Here is a 21,678-nt window from a genome sequence, read left to right as displayed (position 1 = left end):
AGATGGGAGGATTCCTTGAGCCCAGGAGTTTAAGAACAGGCTGGGCAACATGGTGAAACCCTTTCTCTATTAAAAAAAAAATACAAAAATTGGCTGGGCGTGGTGGCACGCACCTATAGTCCCAGCTATTTAGGAGGCTGAATATCAGAAAAGTGTTTGGGAAGTTCAGGAAACCAAAAGGAAACTGATAGAGCTATGAGGCCAAAATTATTTAAACAAATGAACAAAGAGAATATGTATATGCATATGTAATTGTGATTCTACATACATACACACATATGTGTATAATATGTAGTGATTATTTAGCTGAGTCCTGCCTTTTATAATGCATTGAAGAAAATATGTGAAGGCCACAGACAATTTGGATAGAACAGAGATCAATATTTTTTAAGAAGAAATATCATTTGGGAAGTCTGAATTTTAGTCAGAAATTCATTGTTGTTGTTATTATTACCATTAGTATTCTGTTACTACTATAACTTCAACAATCACCTTTGGTAAAATAAGATATAAGTGGGGGGAGTGGGGAGGGGGGAGGGATTGCACTGGGAGTTATACCTGATGTAAATGACGAGTTGATGGGTGCAGCACACCAACATGGCACAAGTATACATATGTAACAAACCTGCACGTTATGCACATGTACCCTACAACTTAAAGTATAATAATAATAAATAAATTTAAAAAAAAGATATAAGTGAGATAAAATCATCTTCAAAGGAGATATAAATATGTAAGTTGTAAGGTTAAAATATTTTCCCAGGACCAACATTCAGTCTGTGAAACAGATTCCCTCAAACATCTTAAGAGTTTTAAGTTTATTTTTTCACTATTCTTATGGAGAAAATATGGGAAAGTCTAAAAGGTTAAGGAGAAGTTTCAGAAAGTTTATGAATATAAAAGAGTTTTTAAGTCAAGATAAAGAAATCAAGTTTGCAGTTTATAATTCTCTAATTTGCACGTGAATTTTAAAATCACAGATGAATCTTGGCAAACTCCATTTGAGTTTTGCCAAATTCTAAATAATTTAAAAAGAAATCCAAATCTTTGTATGATTCCCATAATGGAGAGGCGTTTACCTGTCTGAGATTTCCAAAGCAAATTGAGTTACAACTTCGACGAGAACATCCAGTCATAGATATACCTTGAAAACCAGATTCAAAAGTTTGAGCCAGAGGTGTGGAATCAGGACTTAGGAACCAGAGACAGTCAAACTGAGCCATAAAATACAGCAATAATTGACAAATGCAATCTAATTTAACTAAAGAGCTTCTGCACAGCAAAAGAAACTAGCATTAGAGTGAACAGGCAACCAACAGAATGGGAGAAAAATTTTTCCAATCTCTCCACCTGACAAAGGGCTAATATCCAGAATCTACAAAGAACTTAAACAAATTTACAAGGAAAAAAAAATAAACAACAATCCCATCAAAAAGTGGGCAAAGGACATGAACAGACACTTCTCAAAGGATGACATTTGTGCGACCAACAAACATGTGAAAAAAAGCTCATCATCACTGGTCATTAGAGAAATGCAAATCAAAACCACAATGAGATACCATCTCACACCAGTTAGAATGGCAGTCATTAAAAAGTCAGGAAACAACAGATGCTGGAGAGAATGTGGAGAAATAGGAATGCTTTCACACTGTTGGTGGGAGTGTTAATTAGTTTAACCATTGTGGAAGACAGGGTGGTGATTCCTCAAGGATCCAGAATCAGAAATACCATTTGACCCAGCAATCCCATTACTGGGTATATACCCAAAGGATTATAAATCATTCTACTATAAAGACACATGCATATGTATGTTTATTGCAGCACTGTTCACAATAGCAAATACTTGGAACCAATCCAAATGCCCATCAATGATAGACTGGATAAAGAAAATGTGCCCCATATACACCATGGAATACTATGCAGTCATAAAAAAGGATGAGTTCATGTCCTTTGCAGGGACATGGATGAAGCTGGAAACCATCATTCTCAGCAAACTAATACAGAAACGGAAAACCAAACACTGCATGTTCTCACTCATAAGTGGGAGTTGAACAATGAGAACACATGGACACAGAGAGGGGAACATCACACACAGGGGCCTGTTGGGGGTTGGGGGGACTAGGGGAGGGATAGCATTAGGAGAAATACCTAGTGTAGATGATGGGTTGATGGGTGCAGCAAACCACCATGGCACATATAATACCTATGTAACAAACCTGCATGTTCTGCAAATGTATCCTAGAACTTGAAGGATAATAAAAAAAAAGCAATAATTAATACAGTAGGCATGTAATAAAACGATTTTCTCATAGAACAGTTAATCAAATACTAATCAGTCTCTTTTTTAAATTTTGTTTTATTATTATTATACTTTAAGTTCTAGGGTACATGTGCACAACGTGCAGGTTTGTTACATATGTACACTTGTGCCGTGTTGGTGTGCTGCACTCATCAACTCGTCAGCACCCATCAACTGATCATTTACATCAGGTATAACTCCCAATGCCCTCCCTCCCCCCTCCCCCCAATCAGTCTTTTTTTAATTTATTTCTCGTGTATAGAGAACCAAGAACTTATTTTTCATTTCCAGTATCCTTCTTAATTGACTAATATTATGCAGTAAGAACAGAATAACGTATAATATTTATTAATATTTATTCCCATTAATAATAAAAATAGTATTATTTAGTATCTAAATTAAAATTTTGAATACAGGTTATGATTTATACTTGGTGGAAAAACAGATATGTTAGGACTTTTTAAGGAACAGGACATAACAATTGTATGTTAAAAAAGAAAACATCAGATAACAGGCCAGGCGTAGTGGTAATCGCAGCACTTTGGGAGGCCAAGACGAAGGATCACTTGAGGCCAGGAGTTCAAGACCAGCCTAGCCAACATGGAGAAACTCCCTCCCTACAAAAACAAAAAAATTAGCAGTGGTGGCAGACACCTGTAATCTCTGCTACTCAGGAGGCTGAGGCAAAATTGCTTGAACCTGCGAGACAGAGGTTACAGTGAGCTGAGATTGTGCCATTGCACTCCAGCCTGGGCAACAGAGCAAGACTCTGTCTCCCCACCCCCCACCAAAAACAAAACAAAATCAGATAACAAATGAAATAGGCAGATAGAAATAGGAACATAGAAAGATACTAACTACCAAAACTTAAGAAGAAACAGAAAACATGAATGGTGCTATAACACCAAAAGAGACTGAATTAGTAATTTTAAAACTTCCCACCAAAAAAAAAAAAAAACTTCCTAAGCTCAAATGGCTTCACTGACAAATTCTACCAAACACTTAAAGAAGAATTATTACGAATTATTCACAAATGTTTTCAAAAAATGAAAGAAAACATTTCCCCACTCATTCTATAAGGCCAGTATTACCCACATTACTATAATGCCAAAACCAAAGATGTCACAAGAACAGAAAATTATAAATCGATATCTCTTATGAATATAGATGCAAAAATTTTCCACAAAATACTAGCATGCCAAATCCAGCAATATATAAAAAGGATTACACACCATGACAAATTAGGATTTAGCCCGAGAATACAAGGTTGGTTTATCGTTTGAAAATCAATTAATACAATAAATTTCATTAATAGAAAAAAGGACACAAACCTCATAGTCATTATAATAGATACAGAAAAAGGACTTGACGAAACGCAGCACCCTTTCATGATAAAATCAGTTAATAGATTAGGAGTAGGAGGAATTCCTCAACCTTATCAGAGACACCTACAAAAAAAAATTTAAAAACATAGCTAATGTCACGCTTACAGATGAAAGCTAATGTCACACTGTTTTCCTGCTAAGATCATTAACAGGACTTGATGTCCTCTCTCATCACTTCTATTCAACATTTTATCAGTGGTTCTAGCCAAGGCAATTAGGCAAGAAAAAAATATATAAAGTATCCATATTTGAAAGGAAGAAGTAAAACTCTTTCTACTAACAGATAACACAATCTTGTTTGTAGAAATCCTAAGGAATTCACTAAAAAACTATTAGAACTAACAATAAAGTTCAGCAGGGTTGCAGGATACAAGATCCATGTATAAAGACCAATAGTATTTCTATACACTCCCAATGAGCAATCCAAAAAGATCTAAATAAGTGGAAAGACATCCCATGTTTATGGATCATAAAACTCAATATTTTTAAGATGGCAATATTGCCTAAATTTATCAACAGATTAAATGTAATCTCTATCCAAATCCTGCATAGTTTTCTTTTTTTGCAGGAAGTGATGAGCTGATCCTAAAATTCATACAAAAATGCAAGGCACCCAAAATAGCTAAAACAATATTGAAAAAGAATAATAAACTTGGAGGAATCACACTTCCTTATTTTAAAACTTATTTTAAAACTTACTACAAAGCTCCGTAATCAAGACAGTGTGTTACTGGCATAAGGATAGATATATAGATCAATGGAATAGAATTGAGTGTCCAGAAATAAAGCCTTATACTTAGTTAATTGATTTGTGATGAGGATGCCAAGACAATTCAATAGGAAAAGTCTTTTCAACAAATGATGGTGAAACAATTGGATATCTATGTGCAAAAAAAAAAAGATGTTGGACCGAATTCCTCACACCATACACAAAAATTAACTCAAAATGGATCAAAGACTTAAATGTAACAGCTAAAAACTATAAAACTCTTAAAACATATGGATACATTTTTATGTTTTTGAGTTAGGCAAATTTTCTAAGATATGACCAAAAATGCAAGAAACAAAAGAAAACATACATAAATTGGACTTCATCAAAATTTAACATTTTAGGATGGCCAAGAATACCATTTAAAGAGTAAAAAGACTACCTACAAAATGAGAAAAAATATTTGCAAATATATATCCAATAAAGGCCATGTATCTAGAATATACAAAGAATTCTGGCAACTCAATAATAAAAAGATAAATAACTCCATTAAAAAATGGACAAAGGACAGACGTTTTGCTAAAGAAGATATACAAATGACTAATAAGCACATGAATGATGCACAATGCCATTAGACATTGCAAAATGCAAAACAAAACCACAACAAAATGCCAGGAATGAAATTGCAGAGGAGCAATTAGGCATCCATTAAAGCCTACCGATTGTGAAATGGCTTGTCCCTGGGGGTGCAGTAGAAATAGAGACAAGCAGTAGACAGGGTTGGCAAGCCTGGGAGCTGGTTAAGGAAGAGGAAGGTCAAGGATCACACCAAAATATTTGTATTGAGAAACTACATGAATGGTAGGTGGTGCCATTTACTTGGATAAATTTGGAAGAGGCGCATGGAATTTTTTTCTTAGCATTAAACATATTGATTTTGAAGTGCTTGTGAGATATATAGTGGGGATTTTAAAGAGAAAGTGTAATAGACATGTCTGGAGATAAAAAAACAATCCAGTGAAAGTCAGGTGTGGTAGTGGGGTCAGGGGGTGGTTCAGCCCAGGGGTATGTAGTGGAAACCCTGGGAGAATGAAATGACCTGGGAAAGTTGCTCTTTCTCCAGCCCCATGTAGCAGCAGAAACAGCCATGACAAAATGTCAAATAGAGATTAGAGGAAAATGAGCTGGCAAAGGAGACTGAGGTCTTCAAAAATAAACAAGGCTTGCTTTCATCTTCAGGGTCACCAGAAGGTCATTTGCCATTCATGTTCTTACACATTATGTTGATTATATCTTAGGATCTTTGAAAGCCTTAGTTATCCTGAAAAATAAATGAACCCTAATTAAAATAATGTAACACAACTGTAAAATAACACACAAATGGGCTATTTTTAAAAGCCTGGCAAATCCTTTGAATAACTTACGTTATTCAGTGTTGTTCATAGAGAAAACCATGGAAAATTGCTATTAGAACTGAGACATTCTTCAAGTAGACAGTAATAATAGTAGCAGTAAGTAGCTTTATAATAGCTAGCAACCTATTTGCTTTGAAAAAGCTCAAATTGCCTCACTTTCTCTTAACCTAAGTTTTGAGGTGTAATTATTCTACCCCTTTGTTTGTTGCTTGGTTCTTGCCTATTTTTGTGTTTGTTGTATGTTGTTGTATGTGTATACTTACACTTTAATTATAGAATAGTGGCAAAGTATCTAAAACCAGATACAACTGAATTTAAACCCCAGCTTTTCTCTGTATTAGGCAAGTTAGCTCACCTTGCTAATTTTCATTTCCTAATCTGTAAAATGGTGTCCACAAAAGTATTTACCTCAGATGGTTGCTGTGAGGATTTCACAGGACTATGCATGTAGAGTGCTTGGTATGTACAATAACTTATAAATTATAACACTTTCTATTACTCATCTAAAGCCTCCTCATGTACTTGTTTTTCAAAGTTGTCAGTCTTGTTCCAATTTGATCATATTAGCTTGTAAATAGTATCTTTCCTGCCCTAATATTTACTGTCCTTGCCCTGTGGTACTCACTCCAGAAACAAACAAAACCCAGTGTGATGATTGGAGATGATACCTCCCCATAGGTAGCACCTCTGCAGAGCCATCAGGAAGATGGGTGTGTTTTCCCTGGGAGCCCTAGTTCCTTTCCTTGGTATGATCTCCTATGCATCAATTACAAATCAAGTGCAAAAGTGAGAACAAAAGGACCTGCCAGCCATTTGTATGCCCACTTAATTTTCTCATTTGGTTTATGCTGAACGTTAGAACTAGCATCCAATGTCTCTGCTCTGACACCCATTCCTAATTTTTCAGTACTACAAAATCACATGGCAGAAACAGACACAGAAACCTAATAGAAGCACAACATTTTAAGAAAGAATTAAGAGAATAGTAAATCATTACTTGCTTGTGAATCATTTCTGTGAATTGTAATTTCTTGGATTCATAATTGAAATAATTTTCAGCTTTGCTTTAATAAGTTGAAAATGCAAATAATTAAAGCATAGTTAATTAGAGTGTTTAAGCAATGTATGAGTAACTATGCTAAAGATGGGCCAAAACGAAGTTAAGAGCACTGGCAAAACTTAAGAGCTAATCAAGTAAGTGTTAACATATACAGAGGAGAGATATGCTTTCAGAATTCATGTTTACTTTTGTTCAACAATTAGAATTTAAAAATTATGTATGTCAAAGCTAATCTTCCAAAATCATCAAATAATCACATTTAATATTAAAACATTATTTGGAAGGGGACATGAAAATTCATTTATTCATCCAATAATTATTAATGGAATATTTTCTGGGTGACTAGAACATTTAGTGTATTTGGTGCTGTGGAGATATATTTTATACTGATTTACACACAGACACACACATGCACACATTCCAAACACTAGAAAATAATGACCCCAATGCTTTTTCTATAATCTCACTTAAGTCTAGTCTAGGGCAGAATCAGTCCCCTTGCCTTTTGTCCACTTTTCCAGGTCTGGGAAAGGGAATATACTTAAAAAGGAGAGCATTTGAAGGCAATGAGCAAGGTCATTGAACAGGGGAACAAACATTAAAATAGGCCATTAACATTCCTTGAAAGCCATGGTCAACACTCAGTTATGTGGAATCTCTTCTCCATGACATGTCGATTGCTTCACAGGCCAGCCTCACCCACCTACAATGAGTTTGTGGTCAAGGAATGATTCCTATTGATAGGCACAGGAGTGCATTGAGCAAAATAGATTCAGTGAAATCATTAAACTGAGATTCTGAACCTTTGCAGAAGAATCATCAAAGAGGCTGGGTAAAAACTAAAACTACCAGGATCCCACCCCCAGAGATCTGGATTCAGTAGGTTTGAGATAAGTACTAGGAATCTGTTTTTTATATAAGCACACTCCAAGGGGCTCCAAGGACCAAGTTTTTATAAATATTTAAATGAAGGCAAAAGAGTCTACACATGAAATTTACAACTTGTAATAGAGGGTAGAAAGTAAGGGCAGATATATGCTCGGGGGAATTATCCAAAACGAGTGAACACAAAATCTGTCAAGTTGGTTTATTTTTTTATTCAGCAAATATTTATTGAGCCCCCATGCTATGTCAAGGACTGTCCTAGCAGCTGAACATACAATAGTGAGAAAAATCAATTACTGCTTCTACTTTTATGGGTGGAGACCTATGTCTTATACAATTCTTTGCCACATAGAGATGAAAAAAAATTCATGTTCAATAAATTTGGATAAATGTTGAGAAAGCAAAATCCCATATGTACAAAGAATCAAAGCTTGGATTGAAAATTCTAAGTAATCTTTATGTTTTATTCTTATTCTAACATGTGACTTAATGCACTGTCTCAACGGAGACACATTACTGCACTGTGTTTATGAACACGTGGTCATGTTTAGCAGGAAGAGTAGAATGCCTAATTTAAATTTCTCTGATTATATTGGGGATGAACTTAATGTACCCAGCCTGACATCAACATAATTACACTTTCTAAGCCCTGGATACATGACATATGATATGGTTTACAAAGCTAACATGAGGTTAGGAGTAATCATCCCAGCCCAATCTGTGCCTGAAATCCATTCCCACATACATGTAGCTGGCTCATCTGGATATGTTATTCATACATCCACTCATCACTTCCTGGGGGATGGTGAGGATTATTCTCATTATGGCAATCAGTAGTACAATTAGTACATGTTTAAAATTGCTTTACAGATATTTTGAGTCATATGCTAAGTTATCTATATTGATTGTTGCCATTTATAGCTACTATGCACTCATATAAAATTAATGGCTAACTAAGAAGTAATATGAAATATAGTATCAAGTCCAACCTTCCTGGATAAACAAAATTAGAGGTTTAAAGGAATAAATAATTAATTCTTAGAATCTTTTTGAGAAATCTGATCAGATCAAAATGCTTTTTAGTGATACGAAAAGGAAAATGAGTAGGTATTTAAAAAGCAATTTGAAACTCTTGTTTTTTATGTTTTATTTATTCATTGTACAATATTAGTACTAATTACACTTATGATTTTAATTGTAACAGTTCAGTTACGGAGCTAGGCAATAGACAAAATGTTCAAGCATAACTGATGAATTTCATTAAACTAAAATAAAAGTAAAGCTTAATTGTATATACTAATAGCCTTGTCTGGAACTGTGTTTCTCAAAGTGTGGTTTTAGTAGATATTCAGAAGCAAAAATTCCCAGTGGACATATCTGTTTGGGAAACACTGATCTAAAATATTTATTTGAAAAATACTGATGAGTTACAATAATGCTAAAAGGTAACATGTATTGACTGTTACCATGTGCCACACATAGAGCTAGATGTTTCAGTTGAATTATCTCACTTAACTTAGCCTTCTATGAAAACGAAGATTAATTACAGCTATAAATGTTTCAATTAAGTATAATACAAGTAAGGAAAATTATATGCAAAGATGCTTAAATAAGGAAAACTAGTCACCAGCCATAACTGAAGCATTATTTATACTTTTTAAAAAATAACTAAGGTTATATTCATTTATTGAATTAGTATCAAAAACATTCTTTGAAAAAAATGGTGATCTTGGTATTCACAGTAAAACAACTTAATACATTTTTAAATTTTCCATCTAGATATTCAGGATTGTGTAGGCACAAACTAAGTGTGTTTCAAATGGAAAATAAGTTCCACTATAAATAGTGTTATAATTTTCCCTTTATTACATTAGAAACGGATTGCAACTTGTTCTTAGGAAAATTAAATAAAATTGCATTAAATACAATACTTGGCAATTATTCTAATGCTATTGTAGTAAACGGTCTTTTATTCACTGAATGAGAATTAAAAAATCAATGGTACGAATTCTACATAAGACTATTTCATTAAACAGAAGATATTTCATTACAAATAAATGTATAGTGTACACAACCTTGTTTAGGATGCACAGATAATACAGAAAGATAATTATTTAAAAAATAGAATAACAATTCTATTAAGTATTCAGTGTCTAGTTGCAAAGGGGTTCACCAGCCACTATTCTTACAGCCATGGTATAAGGTGCCACAAATTAAGGAAAGAAATAAACTCATGGTCCTAATCAAATGTGTGGCGCATACATGCATCAGCATAAATCAGTTAAAACAACAGAAGATGTTATTATTCCACTTTATTATTTTGCTCTTACTACATACATAGCAGAACATTAATGTAACTACAAGGTTAATAGAGCAGGTTGAGTTTCGGATTTCAAAATCTAGCATGGCATAGCTGGAAGTGACTGCCAACACCTTCTAGTCCAGTACCTCATAATACTGGTGAGCAAGCCAAAGCACCAGAGATCTTCTTACCAAAAACCACGCAGGGAATTCAGAAAAGGCACACATCTCATCCAGCCAGCCAACCAATCAGCCATCCAGCCATCCAGCCATCCAGCCAGTCTTCATTTCATGCATTCATTCGTTCAACAACTATTTATTAAATACCTGTATGTGCTAGACACTCGGGGTATGCTATGAGAAAAACAAAACATGATTCCTGGCCTTATGGTAACTGTGGGAAAGCATTAATCAAATAATCACCCAAATATACACACAATTACAAACCAAGACAAGTGTTCTAAAAGCAAGGAACATGGTATATGAGAATGTGTAAAAGGAAACCTGATCTAAACCAGGGGGTCAGAAAGGGCTTCTCAGATGACGTATATAGCTTTTGGACTGAGTAGTAAAGGTGAGAGACTAGAAAAGGCTGTAGACACCTTACAGAAAGAGTATTTGATGAAAAGAAAGCCTGGCTTGTTAGTGTCTAGAAAATAATGAGAGAGAAGCAAGAAGAGCTCACAGGGTAGACTGCCCCACACTAGCAAGTGCCTGTAGTCCATCCAGATCATCATTTGTGATCTTTACCGGGAGAGTCATGGAGGGCTATGAAAGAGTTTTATAGCAGGATAAAGTTACAACTCCCATCTTTGACAGTTTTGTTTTCACCTGGGCAAATACCAGATTCATAAATGGCATTCAAGGTATAGGATCTTCCTGTAAGTTTTAGTGGCCTGTGGAAGGGGTAAGGTGGGAGAGATGGAGAATGGCAATATGGATATAAAAGGGCATTGGGATTTGGTTGCCTTATTATCTGCCTGGTGTATCTGACTGCTTCAGGGCTCTGCAATGAATATTTGTTCTGAGAATAAGATCATATTTGAAAAACAATGGTTTTGAAGGATTCAAATATAGATTGAATTTGTTTGTGGTTTGTGAGCTACATTAGATTAGCTTGTCTACAGAAAACCCTCTGTTCTTGGGACTTCTAAGATATTTTCTATAGATCAAGGGGTTTTCTTTCCTTTCGGTCTGCTTTCTTTTTCTCAAAGTCCATAGTCAGTATGATAAAATAGCCTATATTCATAATGCCTTTCTTGAGATTTCTGAAGGCAAGGGTTCTGGCCAATCTCATTTGACCAACTGGGATGCTAAAATACATCACTGATAAATCAGTTGAAATCTGAACCAAACCTATGTGAGGAAGTACAGTGAATTGCATAAGAGAGTAGGATTTTAGCCAAACCTACCTGGTCTGTAATCCCAGCTCTGCAAAGACTAGAGTTGTTGGAACCTCATCTCATCTTCCTTCTGGAAAACCTTGACAACTCTTCACTGTCTGAAGAACCATGCTCTGCATGGCCTTCCTTTGTAATCTTCATCTTCCCCTACAGTTTCCAGCCAGTTTTCCCTTCCAGGCAGTGAAACTCCCTCCCTAATTCTTACTTATCCTATCTACAAAAAAGGAGATACTATTATTAATAATTAATAGTTATTATGAAAGGAGTTCAACAACCACTTAGCAAATAGCAGATATTATTATATAAGAAAGAACAGATGAAGGCCAGGCTTAGAATTTATTTGAGTTGTTAACCTTCTTTTTAATAAGGATGTGTTTGCTCTTCCCCCAAAGTTCGTAACTCTGAAGAAAATACAATGAGAGCACTCACACTGAAGGATATTTTAAATGGGACATTTTCTTATAAAACATTTTTTCCAAACTGGATTTCAGGTAAGTGCATTATTTATCTTTAGGGGTTTTTTAAAATGTATTTTGTTTGGTTTTTATTTCAGTGCCAATGCATCTCTATAGTAACTGAAGCCATATCAGTTGAAATGTACAAAAGAACAATTACCTGAATGGTTCAAGTGCTCAAAAAAGCGCTTTTGACAAAACCATTCATACTGGATTTGCCCCATAGTAATGAGGCCAATAGGGTTTTAAATAGAAAAAGAAAAGTTGAAAAAGCATTGTTGAAATAATTTGAACGTCTGTAATCACTTTTCAGAATGGTAGAGATATTTTTATTTAGGAGAAGTCACAAAAATTTTACCAAAAGAGAAATTCCATTATTAATCTGGATAATCTGGAGAACAGGCAAATCTCAATCTGACAATGAACCCTTTAAGGGTCATGAAATCGGTATTTTCATATACCTTTTCAAAATAGGATGTTATAAAACAAATCTAATCAAATAAATAGTGAGATCAACTAAATAGTCTATGAAGTTTTAGTTGCATATCTTAAGTGTCACTGAACAAAATGGAATATTTTAATTTTTTCTCTTAAGAAAATAAAATTAATGCAAAGTGAGTTTTTAAGTTGAACCAAACACAATCTAAATGTAATTTATGTTTATTATTGCAAAAGAAATGTACATTTCAAACTAGTTTATCCCCTTTGTAACCCAGAGAAAACAAAATTGTGTTCCTAAGCACCCTGAATCAGCTAAAATAGGGCTGCTGTTTGCAAATGTGGCATCTTCGTGTGAAGTAGAAGAAAGCATTCTACCTTCTTCCTTCTACCACCAACCTACTATTTTACATCTCACAAAGCAATGTGTACTGGACAGAGAGGAAAAACAAAGTAGGTCTGTGAAATAGGAGAGGTTTCTTTTGTTAAGAATGCATTTCCTGTTAAGAGAGGTCATTTAAATTTTGTTCTCTTTCTTGTTTAAAGGACAAGAATATCTTCATCAATCTGCAGATAACAATATAGTACTTTATAATATTGAAACAGGACAATCATATACCATTTTGAGTAACAGAACCATGGTATGTATCCAACATCAGCTTCCCCCTCAGAAACCTTTGCCAGCTCTTCATTGACCAAGAAACAGAGTTCAAAGTCTTAGCACCTGATCTGGACACAACCTGGCTTCCCAGCTCCATACTCCACTAGAGTCTTCCAGTTCTGTCTGCTAATCCCATTAGACTACTGTCTTTGGCTTCTTCTAAATCACCTAACATCTTTCCTCCTTTTTGAATATAGTATAGCATAAGATAGGAGTTAAGAACTCAGTCCTTAGTGTCAGGCCAATTGAGGTTCAAATCCTGGCTCAGTCCCTTACTGGTCGTGAAACCTTGGGTAAAGTGTTTTACTACACCAATCTTATTATGCCTCAGTGTTTTCCTTGGTAAAGTGGGAATAATAATGCCTCTTTTGTTTAATAAAAGAATTAAATGAAATAACATTTGCAAATGCATAGGGCAGTGCCTAACATAGAATAAGTGCTTAATAAGTGGTAGCTATAAAGTATGGGCACTTAACTGTTCTGTCCCTCGGGCTGCCAGTCCTCCAACTTTCTCCACTCTGAAAAACCTACTAATCTTTTAAAACCAAGTTTAGATCATACTCTCTTTCTCTTTGCAATCAATAATCCTCTGATTTGAGTTTAATCATTTCTTTCTTAATAATTTTGCAATGCTATATTGAATCTTTTATAGGACATTCTAATTTGTAGTATGTTACTCCTGAACAAGTTCATAAGTTTCTTGAAATCACAAAGTATATATTGTCTCTTGCATCCTTCTCCCACAGTATCTAGCAAATTTCTTTGAATTATAGTTTAGTTCTACAAAATATTTTTTTCAATTGCATTGAAAGTCTATGTATGTAGGAGTATGTTAATAATATAATATTCTTTTAAAACTACAAATTTACATGGCTCTTTGTTATCTTTCTTGTATTCTAATCCACCTCTTCATTATTTCAGAAAAGTGTGAATGCTTCAAATTACGGCTTATCACCTGATCGGCAATTTGTATATCTAGAAAGTGATTATTCAAAGGTATCAACTATTTAATTTGATTATATCCAATTATATCTCCTACTAATCCACAAGGTGGTTTTAAAAAGTGAGAGAAAGCAAGAGTCTGTCTTTACCTCTAAATGGTCACCAATAATCTTCAGCAAGACATGTTTCAATCTTATGGAGCTTGTTTAAGTGTGAAAGCGCTTCAAGGAACACAGTCCAAAATAATACTTGCATCATTCATTAACAACAGCACAAACATACTTAACAAGAAAATGAAGAGCTTTGTTCACGAAGAATTATAAGCCAAATATTCTTATTCATTTGTTTCAATTATTATTTTTAAAACTATACTCAAAGAAAGGCAAGCATTTTGCAGCAAAAATACATGTTGAATGAAATTCTCTTTACCCAATTTTAAGGGGTATAATTAGAATGAATTACCCAGGTGCAGGGTATTCCTTATGGGCTGTGGAAATCATTGTGGTTTTACTTCAATACAGGTAAAACATGAAGGGAAAATTTCTGGGATAGAGTATGCAAAGATAAGCTTTTTATGTTAGGAAATTTCTTTGGGTATGCTTTTTATGGAGTGAGGGTTGAATCACTGCTGAGATTAGTTCTGGAACTTGCACAAACGGCACAAAAGTCCACAGTAAGACTCTTTAAATGAAGACTCATTTGGAATTGAAACATATTCTTCCTTGTGCCTTGTGAAAGTAGTCCTTTTATAATTCTGAACTTTGAATTGGATGATATATGATTATACATTATTGATATAATTGCAATTTGTTTTTTGTCTTTCTTCTTTCTGACAGCTTTGGAGATACTCTTACACAGCAACATATTACATCTATGACCTTAGCAATGGGTAAATCACCTCTGTTTATCAATACTACTTAAATCTAATACCTAGAATGTTTTCATTCCAAACTCTGATTTGGTGTTAAGAAGACTTTATCTTCTTACTGATCTTTGTTTCTTACTTTTTAGTAATACAGTATATATGTACCCATAAAGCTTACAAAATTCAAGAAAATACTTATATGGGATACTCACCTCTTTATTTGACTAATATTTTGTATTTTTATTCACAATATTGTTTTGGATTTTCTGTTTTTGAAGATCAAATTAAACATGTGCTATTTATGGAAAAAACATATATAGGAAAGCACAAAAACATTCTTGGGAATGAGACACTATTTTTAGGAGAGCGGCTATTTCACTGATGGGAGGAGGAAGGGAGGGAGAGAGATGCAACATTAGTTGTGTCTGAACACATACTCCATTAATTGTTTTAAAATTAATTATTATAAAAATGACAAAATGTTAAAATTATTTTTTAAATGGAAAGATATTTGACATGTAAACTACTAATTGTTATTTTGAATTAATTTAGTTGGTAGATAAATTGTCAAACACCATTTTCCATATATATATATATATATATGTTAACTGTTTGAAGCATTTACCGTTTAAAAGAAAAAATTAAATGGATGTGCAGATAGGCGAAGGATTGACGAAGAGAATTTCTGGCAGCAAGAAGAATATGTAAAGGCCTAAAAGGGGGAGGGAGAGCATTGTGCATTTGGGAAATGCAAAGTAGGTCAATTTGTTTGAAATTGAGGGAGGGGCCTGCTGACTAGTAGGAGGTGGTGTAAGGTTGGGGAACAGCCAAGCCAGGAAGCATAGGCCAAATAATAATGAGGAAATCATTAAAATGAGTTTAGATCTTTCTTTCTGATGACAATAAGGATTCATTCAAGGGTTTTAAATGGAAAATGACATGATCAGATTTGCACTTTAGAAAAATCACCCTGGCTAAGTTTGGATAATGAATTGCCTTAGCTACTCACCTTAATGTGATATCCTCTTTGCTGTTATATAAAAGGGGAAATAATTATATGGCTTGAAGAGGTATTGAAAAAAACTTCTGGTCTATTTCCCCTTTTGTCTAGCAAGAGCATAATTTTTTTAAAAAAAATTATCTATCTACTTCTTTCAAATATTCAGAGAAGAATTACTCTGATCTACTTAAACTGTCAAATTAAGAAATAGCAACTGCTTCTTAAAGTAGAATCTCAAATCCATCTAATGCATTCTGAGTCCTTCTTGCCTCTGAATCCATATCATCACCAAATTTTAAAAATATTTATTGAGCCCCTTCTATGTGAAACACATATAACAATGAGATGCAAATGAGCTTGGGGCACCAGCCCTACTCTTAAGAAATCTTTCGATTAGTGAGTGGGGAATCTTATTCTTTCAGTCCAATTTCTCAAGGCTCTCATCGTGTCTTTGTTTTTCTTTTAATCATTTTGAAATTCTTTTGTTGAGGCTCGCCAAGTTGAACAGCATTCAAAAAAATGATAATCTTAATATTTTAATCATGGATTAGATAAGTTTTATGGCCTAAAATCGCATTAAATATTTAGTTTCTCTGCAGTGAATTTAATCAAATCACTATTTTTGTTTGTTTGTTTCTTTGTTTTCTGCACAACTATCTAGTATTTCAGATTTGGGGAGGGGGCGGTCAGGTAAATACAGCATAACTTAGGAAATGAAGGATGGATGGCAAACTTGTTTGAGATTCAGGCCTCCCTGAATACCACTAATTTCAAGTATTTTATATGCCTTTGAAGACTATAAAAATCTAGCATAGAGAAAATAAGACACTACTGGTTTCAAGCTAGGTAGGCAAAACTGAGGAGATGAACGCCTTTGTAAAGCATCCTCCCTCGCCTTTTCTCATACCTTTACTGACTCAGAAAACAGAAAATGGCAGCTGTGGTGGCTTGAGACATGCGCTGAGATTTTTAGCTTAGTGCTGCCTGTGTGATTGCATAGATGATTCCACTGCATGCAGAAAACTGAGACAATGTTACAGTATCAAAGGTAACATGAGCTTGAGAACAAATTGTGAAGCAGGTGAAGAACGTCTTCTTCTTTTGTTTGAGACCGGGTCTCGCTCTGTCGCCCAGGCTGGAGTGCAGTGGTGTGATCTCGGCTCACCGCAACCTCCTCCTCCCGAGTTTAAGCAATTCTCCTGCCTCAGCCTCCTAAGTAGCTGGGATTACAGGCTTGTGCCACCACTGCTAATTTTTGTGTTTTTGTAGGTACGGGGTTTCTCCATATTGGCCAGACTGGTCTCGAACTCCTGGCCTTAAGTAATCCGCCGCCCAAAGTGCTGGGATTACTGGCGTGAGCGAGCGGGCCAGGCCTGGGTCAATCTTTTAACCCGGCTCTCGCATCCCTTTCAACGTATTCTTGATCACCCAGGTGCCTGGTGCTCATGTACTGCCCTCTGGCGGCCAAGACTCTCATTGCAGAGCCAATGGTCACTTTCCACGGGAATCACTTTCCCCACTCAAAACTATGCCATGTTCCCTTGTTACTTGCTAGGTCTCATGCAAGCACCTAAAAAGTTACATCAAGGCAGTGTGTGTTACAGGTCTTCACAATTGTCCAAACATTAAAAGAATGAGAAAGGCAGAAATGTCAGGCACATGTTAGGTCCAGGTTGGAGAGCTTTTTTTGGAGAGGTTCGGCTTTTTTGAGTCTCTTTTTTTTTTTGGAGAGGTTGGGTCTTTTTTGAGGCTCTTCAAATTGTGCTTGGGCGGCGGGTCTTGCTTTGCTTTCCCATGAAGGCAGTCTTGATGAAACTGTTAATCCAATCTTCAAGATGACAAAATTCAAAAAGTAAGCATGACATCCTATGACTCTGTAACAGTTATAAAAATCTGAATGCATTCTTGCTGAAGAACTACAAAAGCTCCACAATGCAAGTCACTTAACTGAATACTTGCAGAGTGACTCTAAGCATCAAAGTGAGAGTTTTGGCCAATAGACTATTTGAAATTTCCCCATGGGTGGAGGACTTTACAAGCTTAAGGCATACTGCCCAGTATACAATCCGTTTTTCAGTTTAGCTTGAGATCAGATGTTCCTTTCCTTTTCTGATTTCAAGTCAGATCCCTGGGGAGATTGTCAAATGGCATCTTATTTTCAAAAATTTGAAATGCATATGCATTCACAGAGATGGGGGTTGTGAATGAGAATGTAGAAGAGCACATACTAAACTTCAGCACAATTATAGAATTTCAGAGCTGGAAGGCACTTCAGTGACCATTTCAGTCTAGTGTGTGCAAATTTTACAATCCCAGGGGTTAAAAGGACTTGAGTTTAATTCAAGGTCTGCCAAGAACTAGCAATGTGGTCTGAAAAAGTTCCATCAGCTCTCTAAGCCTCATATTTACTTTCTATAAAATGAAAGGGTTGTATTAGATAATTTCTAGAGATGTTCTCCACTTTGACAGTCTGTAAGTATTTAATCCATTCACCTCACGATAAAGGTCAGAAAACTGACACCCAGAAAAGTTAAGTGACTCTTAAGTAACTACTGGAAGAACAGAAATCAACACCTATGTCTCCAGTTCTTCATTCCTGCATTCTTTTCATTAGGTTTGTAGGTGCAGAGGGAATGAGCCTTAATTTTAATTGTTTGTTTATTTTTTCTGTTTATACAGATTATTAATTTTTTTGCATTAAACAGCAAGATTTGTTGTTTTTCTTTCTTTCTTTCTTTCCTTCTAGAGAATTTGTAAGAGGAAATGAGCTTCCTCGTCCAATTCAGTATTTATGCTGGTCGCCTGTTGGGAGTAAATTAGTAAGTGTTTAAATTTTTGAAGTGTTTAATCATGTAAATAAAAGAGGAGCCATTTGATTTTGGCCTTTGTTAAATTTCCCTGCCTGAAAGAAAAAAAAAAATACATTCATGACTATTTTAGTGGTTAAAAACGGGAAGAGTTTTGATAAATTGAAACCCATCTGAGAATTCCGCAAAATCTCAAGCTCATGGATAGACTTCTTTAAATATAGCAGTCAAAAACTTTATCCTTATACTCAGCCAGAATGCGTTGTGCCAGAAAGCTCAGGAAAAATATGGTTTTCACAAGTTTCCCAGACTAGCTTCAGACAACATGAAATTTGGTCCAAGCTCTTATTTAAGGACTCTAAATAAAGATTAGATCTGGCTAGCTATTAATATTCAGAGATTTATTCGACTTTCTGTCAATATACGTAATTATTTATTTGGGGGTAATGAAACAACTAAGAAAATAATAGGCTTTACTTTTTATTTCATTCAGACTTTAAAATTTTTAATTGATGTTAACGTAAGGTGGTTGGATTTTTTGACCTATTAAAATGATATTTTAGTTGTGAATCTTTTTTGTATCTTTATTACCACTCTGTTTAAAGGTATTAGAGGAATAACTAAAACAAATATACAGCCTTCATTTAATTTGTTGGGGAATTTCCCCTTACCACCACTTCTAGGCATATGTCTATCAAAACAATATCTATTTGAAACAAAGACCAGGAGATCCACCTTTTCAAATAACATTTAATGGAAGAGAAAATAAAATATTTAATGGAATCCCAGACTGGGTTTATGAAGGTAAGCTGTATTCCTTTTCTACTGTTAATGCTTTAGGCTTTTAGTTTAAAATAATTTCATATATTTAGTAAGATTTAGATGAGTAGTATCTTATTTCCATGAAGGGTAGCATTGCTGAAAATTGTCTGTAGGTTACGAATAGGGCATACGTATTTTAAAAGAACAAATTCTGGTTATCAGAAGACTGGTAGAATTGATTTTCATTAACATTACTATGAAGTAGTAGTAATGATTTATAATCCAAAAACATATATGGTCCTCAGGTGCTGCATTAGTACATTTTCTCATGTTTACTTTTTCTTTAGAAAAACAATTTTTTTTTTCAAAACTAAACAACTGTCTGTGTTATCTTATGGGAAAATATTTTTACTTTCTGATACTCTATTGATTTTGTTCTCATTCTTGGTAATGTAGAATTCAGGAATTAACTGGACTTTAAAAAGACTTCTAGTCTCTATCTATCTATCTATCTATCTATCTATCTATCTATCTAAACTAACTCTGTTTTTTTGCTTTTTTTTTTTTAATTCCTAGGAGGGAAATGTAACTTTCAATGTTTATGCCACTCTCTAGTACAATTACAGTTCTTTCTGTTTTGGCTGTTTTAGGTGACTAAAAAACCTGAAGCTGCCCTGAAAGAAAAAATTAATTATTGCCGACGTGTTTATTATTCATTTAAAAAATTACATTTCTAATTAATGTCATTTTCTAACAAGACTAATTGATGTTTGATATAGAGTAAAAGGTTAAACTATTCCTCTTAACTCAGATTATGTAATTTTTTTAATAACCAAAGTATGACATATGTCACATCCACATTAAATAAATTATTTCAGTTGATAAATAGCTTTTCAGAAGTATTTACAATGATTTTAAGAGTAAGATGTAATTATAGTTAATATCCTAGTACTTATTTTTCAGAGGAAATGCTTGCTACAAAATATGCTCTCTGGTGGTCTCCTAATGGAAAATTTTTGGCATATGCGGAATTTAATGATACAGATATACCAGTTATTGCCTATTCCTATTATGGCGATGAACAATATCCCAGAACAATAAATATTCCATACCCAAAGGTATGTTGAATACTTTCAGCAGATGCTTTCATTTTCCTGGTATCAAAATGAGCAATGATTTACCATGAGTGAAGGTGGGATCAACAAGTTTGGAGAGCTTCTTATCCTTGTGCATTGTAAGGCAAACATTGTACTGTGCTCTATTATTTATGTGGACATCTGTTGCTTTGGACATCTGGTTGTGCTGGATGAAGTAGTCTTTGCAAAATCTATTGCAGAATCTTTGAAAAACATATGGTCTTGATCATGGAGGAAAAACAAGCTTAACTTAATTTTAATTTTTTTTCATATTTCATGCTCCAAATTCAGGGTAAAGTTCTGTTTTGCAATTCTCTCTTGAATTCTCATGTAAATGCAAACTAGAATAAGAAATACAAATGTTGAATTTGATGTTTCTGTCAGGTAGAAGCAGGCATGGGTTATGATCTTTTCAGGATATACAAGATATGTTAATTTTGTAAGTCTCAATTTCTCCCTTGAAGGAATTAGATATGGTGTGAGCCCATAGTTTTTTGAATATTTAACATTGTAGAGTTGTTATACATTCTTTTTATCCAGTCTTACATCTAGAGGGAGGAGACCTCAGTGTGCAGTAGGAGAATGGGTTATGTCTCAGTGAAGAAGCATTATATCCTAATTTCAATGTAAAAATGGTATCAGAAAAAATGGAATCAAAGTACAAATTCACCTCTTGCACAAGGAATCAGATGCGATTTTAGAATTCACTTCTTTGTTCTTTGGATCCTATTCCTTTTACTCGCCAAGAGGAACATTGTCATGGCTGGACACAGTGGGTCCCTGTGTGACAAAGATGGATAGATGTGGCATACACACAAATGAATTCTAAGCAAGCCAAAGTGGCCATAGAGAAAGAAATAGAATTGCAGACAGTCTAATATTTATGTTAAAAGTCTAAAAGCTGTGTAAAAACGCTAAAAGCTGGAGATGTTTGGGAGAGGCCTAGCATTTTGGGGGGACCCAAGATGTAAAAGAACTCAAATCTTTGGGAGGACCTAAGGGAGCAGGAAGAGATGGGGAACCCAGAACTGAAAAGTGACTGGCACTGATTGGGAAATTGGGACTCACATTCTCATATTTCCTTGAGGCTTAAAGTTGCTAAAACATCTGGCATTAGGTGGAGATGTGGGACAATTCCAAAAAACTAAGGGAGCC

At 34.7% G+C, this 21,678-nt stretch overlaps 1 protein-coding gene across 2 annotated transcripts in view; it reads left to right on the top strand.

Moving 5' to 3' along the window:
• Nucleotides 1–21,678, top strand: part of FAP (fibroblast activation protein alpha) — a 72,076-nt gene that overhangs the window by 4,238 nt on the left and 46,160 nt on the right. For both annotated transcript variants that reach the window (XM_038002012.2, XM_007965162.3), the window contains exons 3-9: nucleotides 11,850–11,948; nucleotides 12,897–12,991; nucleotides 13,933–14,007; nucleotides 14,790–14,842; nucleotides 18,565–18,637; nucleotides 19,309–19,429; nucleotides 20,351–20,505. In XM_038002012.2, coding sequence (XP_037857940.2) covers nucleotides 11,850–11,948; nucleotides 12,897–12,991; nucleotides 13,933–14,007; nucleotides 14,790–14,842; nucleotides 18,565–18,637; nucleotides 19,309–19,429; nucleotides 20,351–20,505 — 671 coding nt within the window. The remainder of the gene's footprint in view (nucleotides 1–11,849; nucleotides 11,949–12,896; nucleotides 12,992–13,932; nucleotides 14,008–14,789; nucleotides 14,843–18,564; nucleotides 18,638–19,308; nucleotides 19,430–20,350; nucleotides 20,506–21,678) is intronic.

The sequence above is a fragment of the Chlorocebus sabaeus genome, chromosome 10 (assembly GCF_047675955.1).
Source record: "Chlorocebus sabaeus isolate Y175 chromosome 10, mChlSab1.0.hap1, whole genome shotgun sequence".
Lineage (NCBI taxonomy): Eukaryota > Metazoa > Chordata > Mammalia > Primates > Cercopithecidae > Chlorocebus > Chlorocebus sabaeus.
The sequence above is the reverse complement of the archived record's forward strand: the minus strand, read 5'-3'. Positions and strand labels throughout refer to the sequence as shown.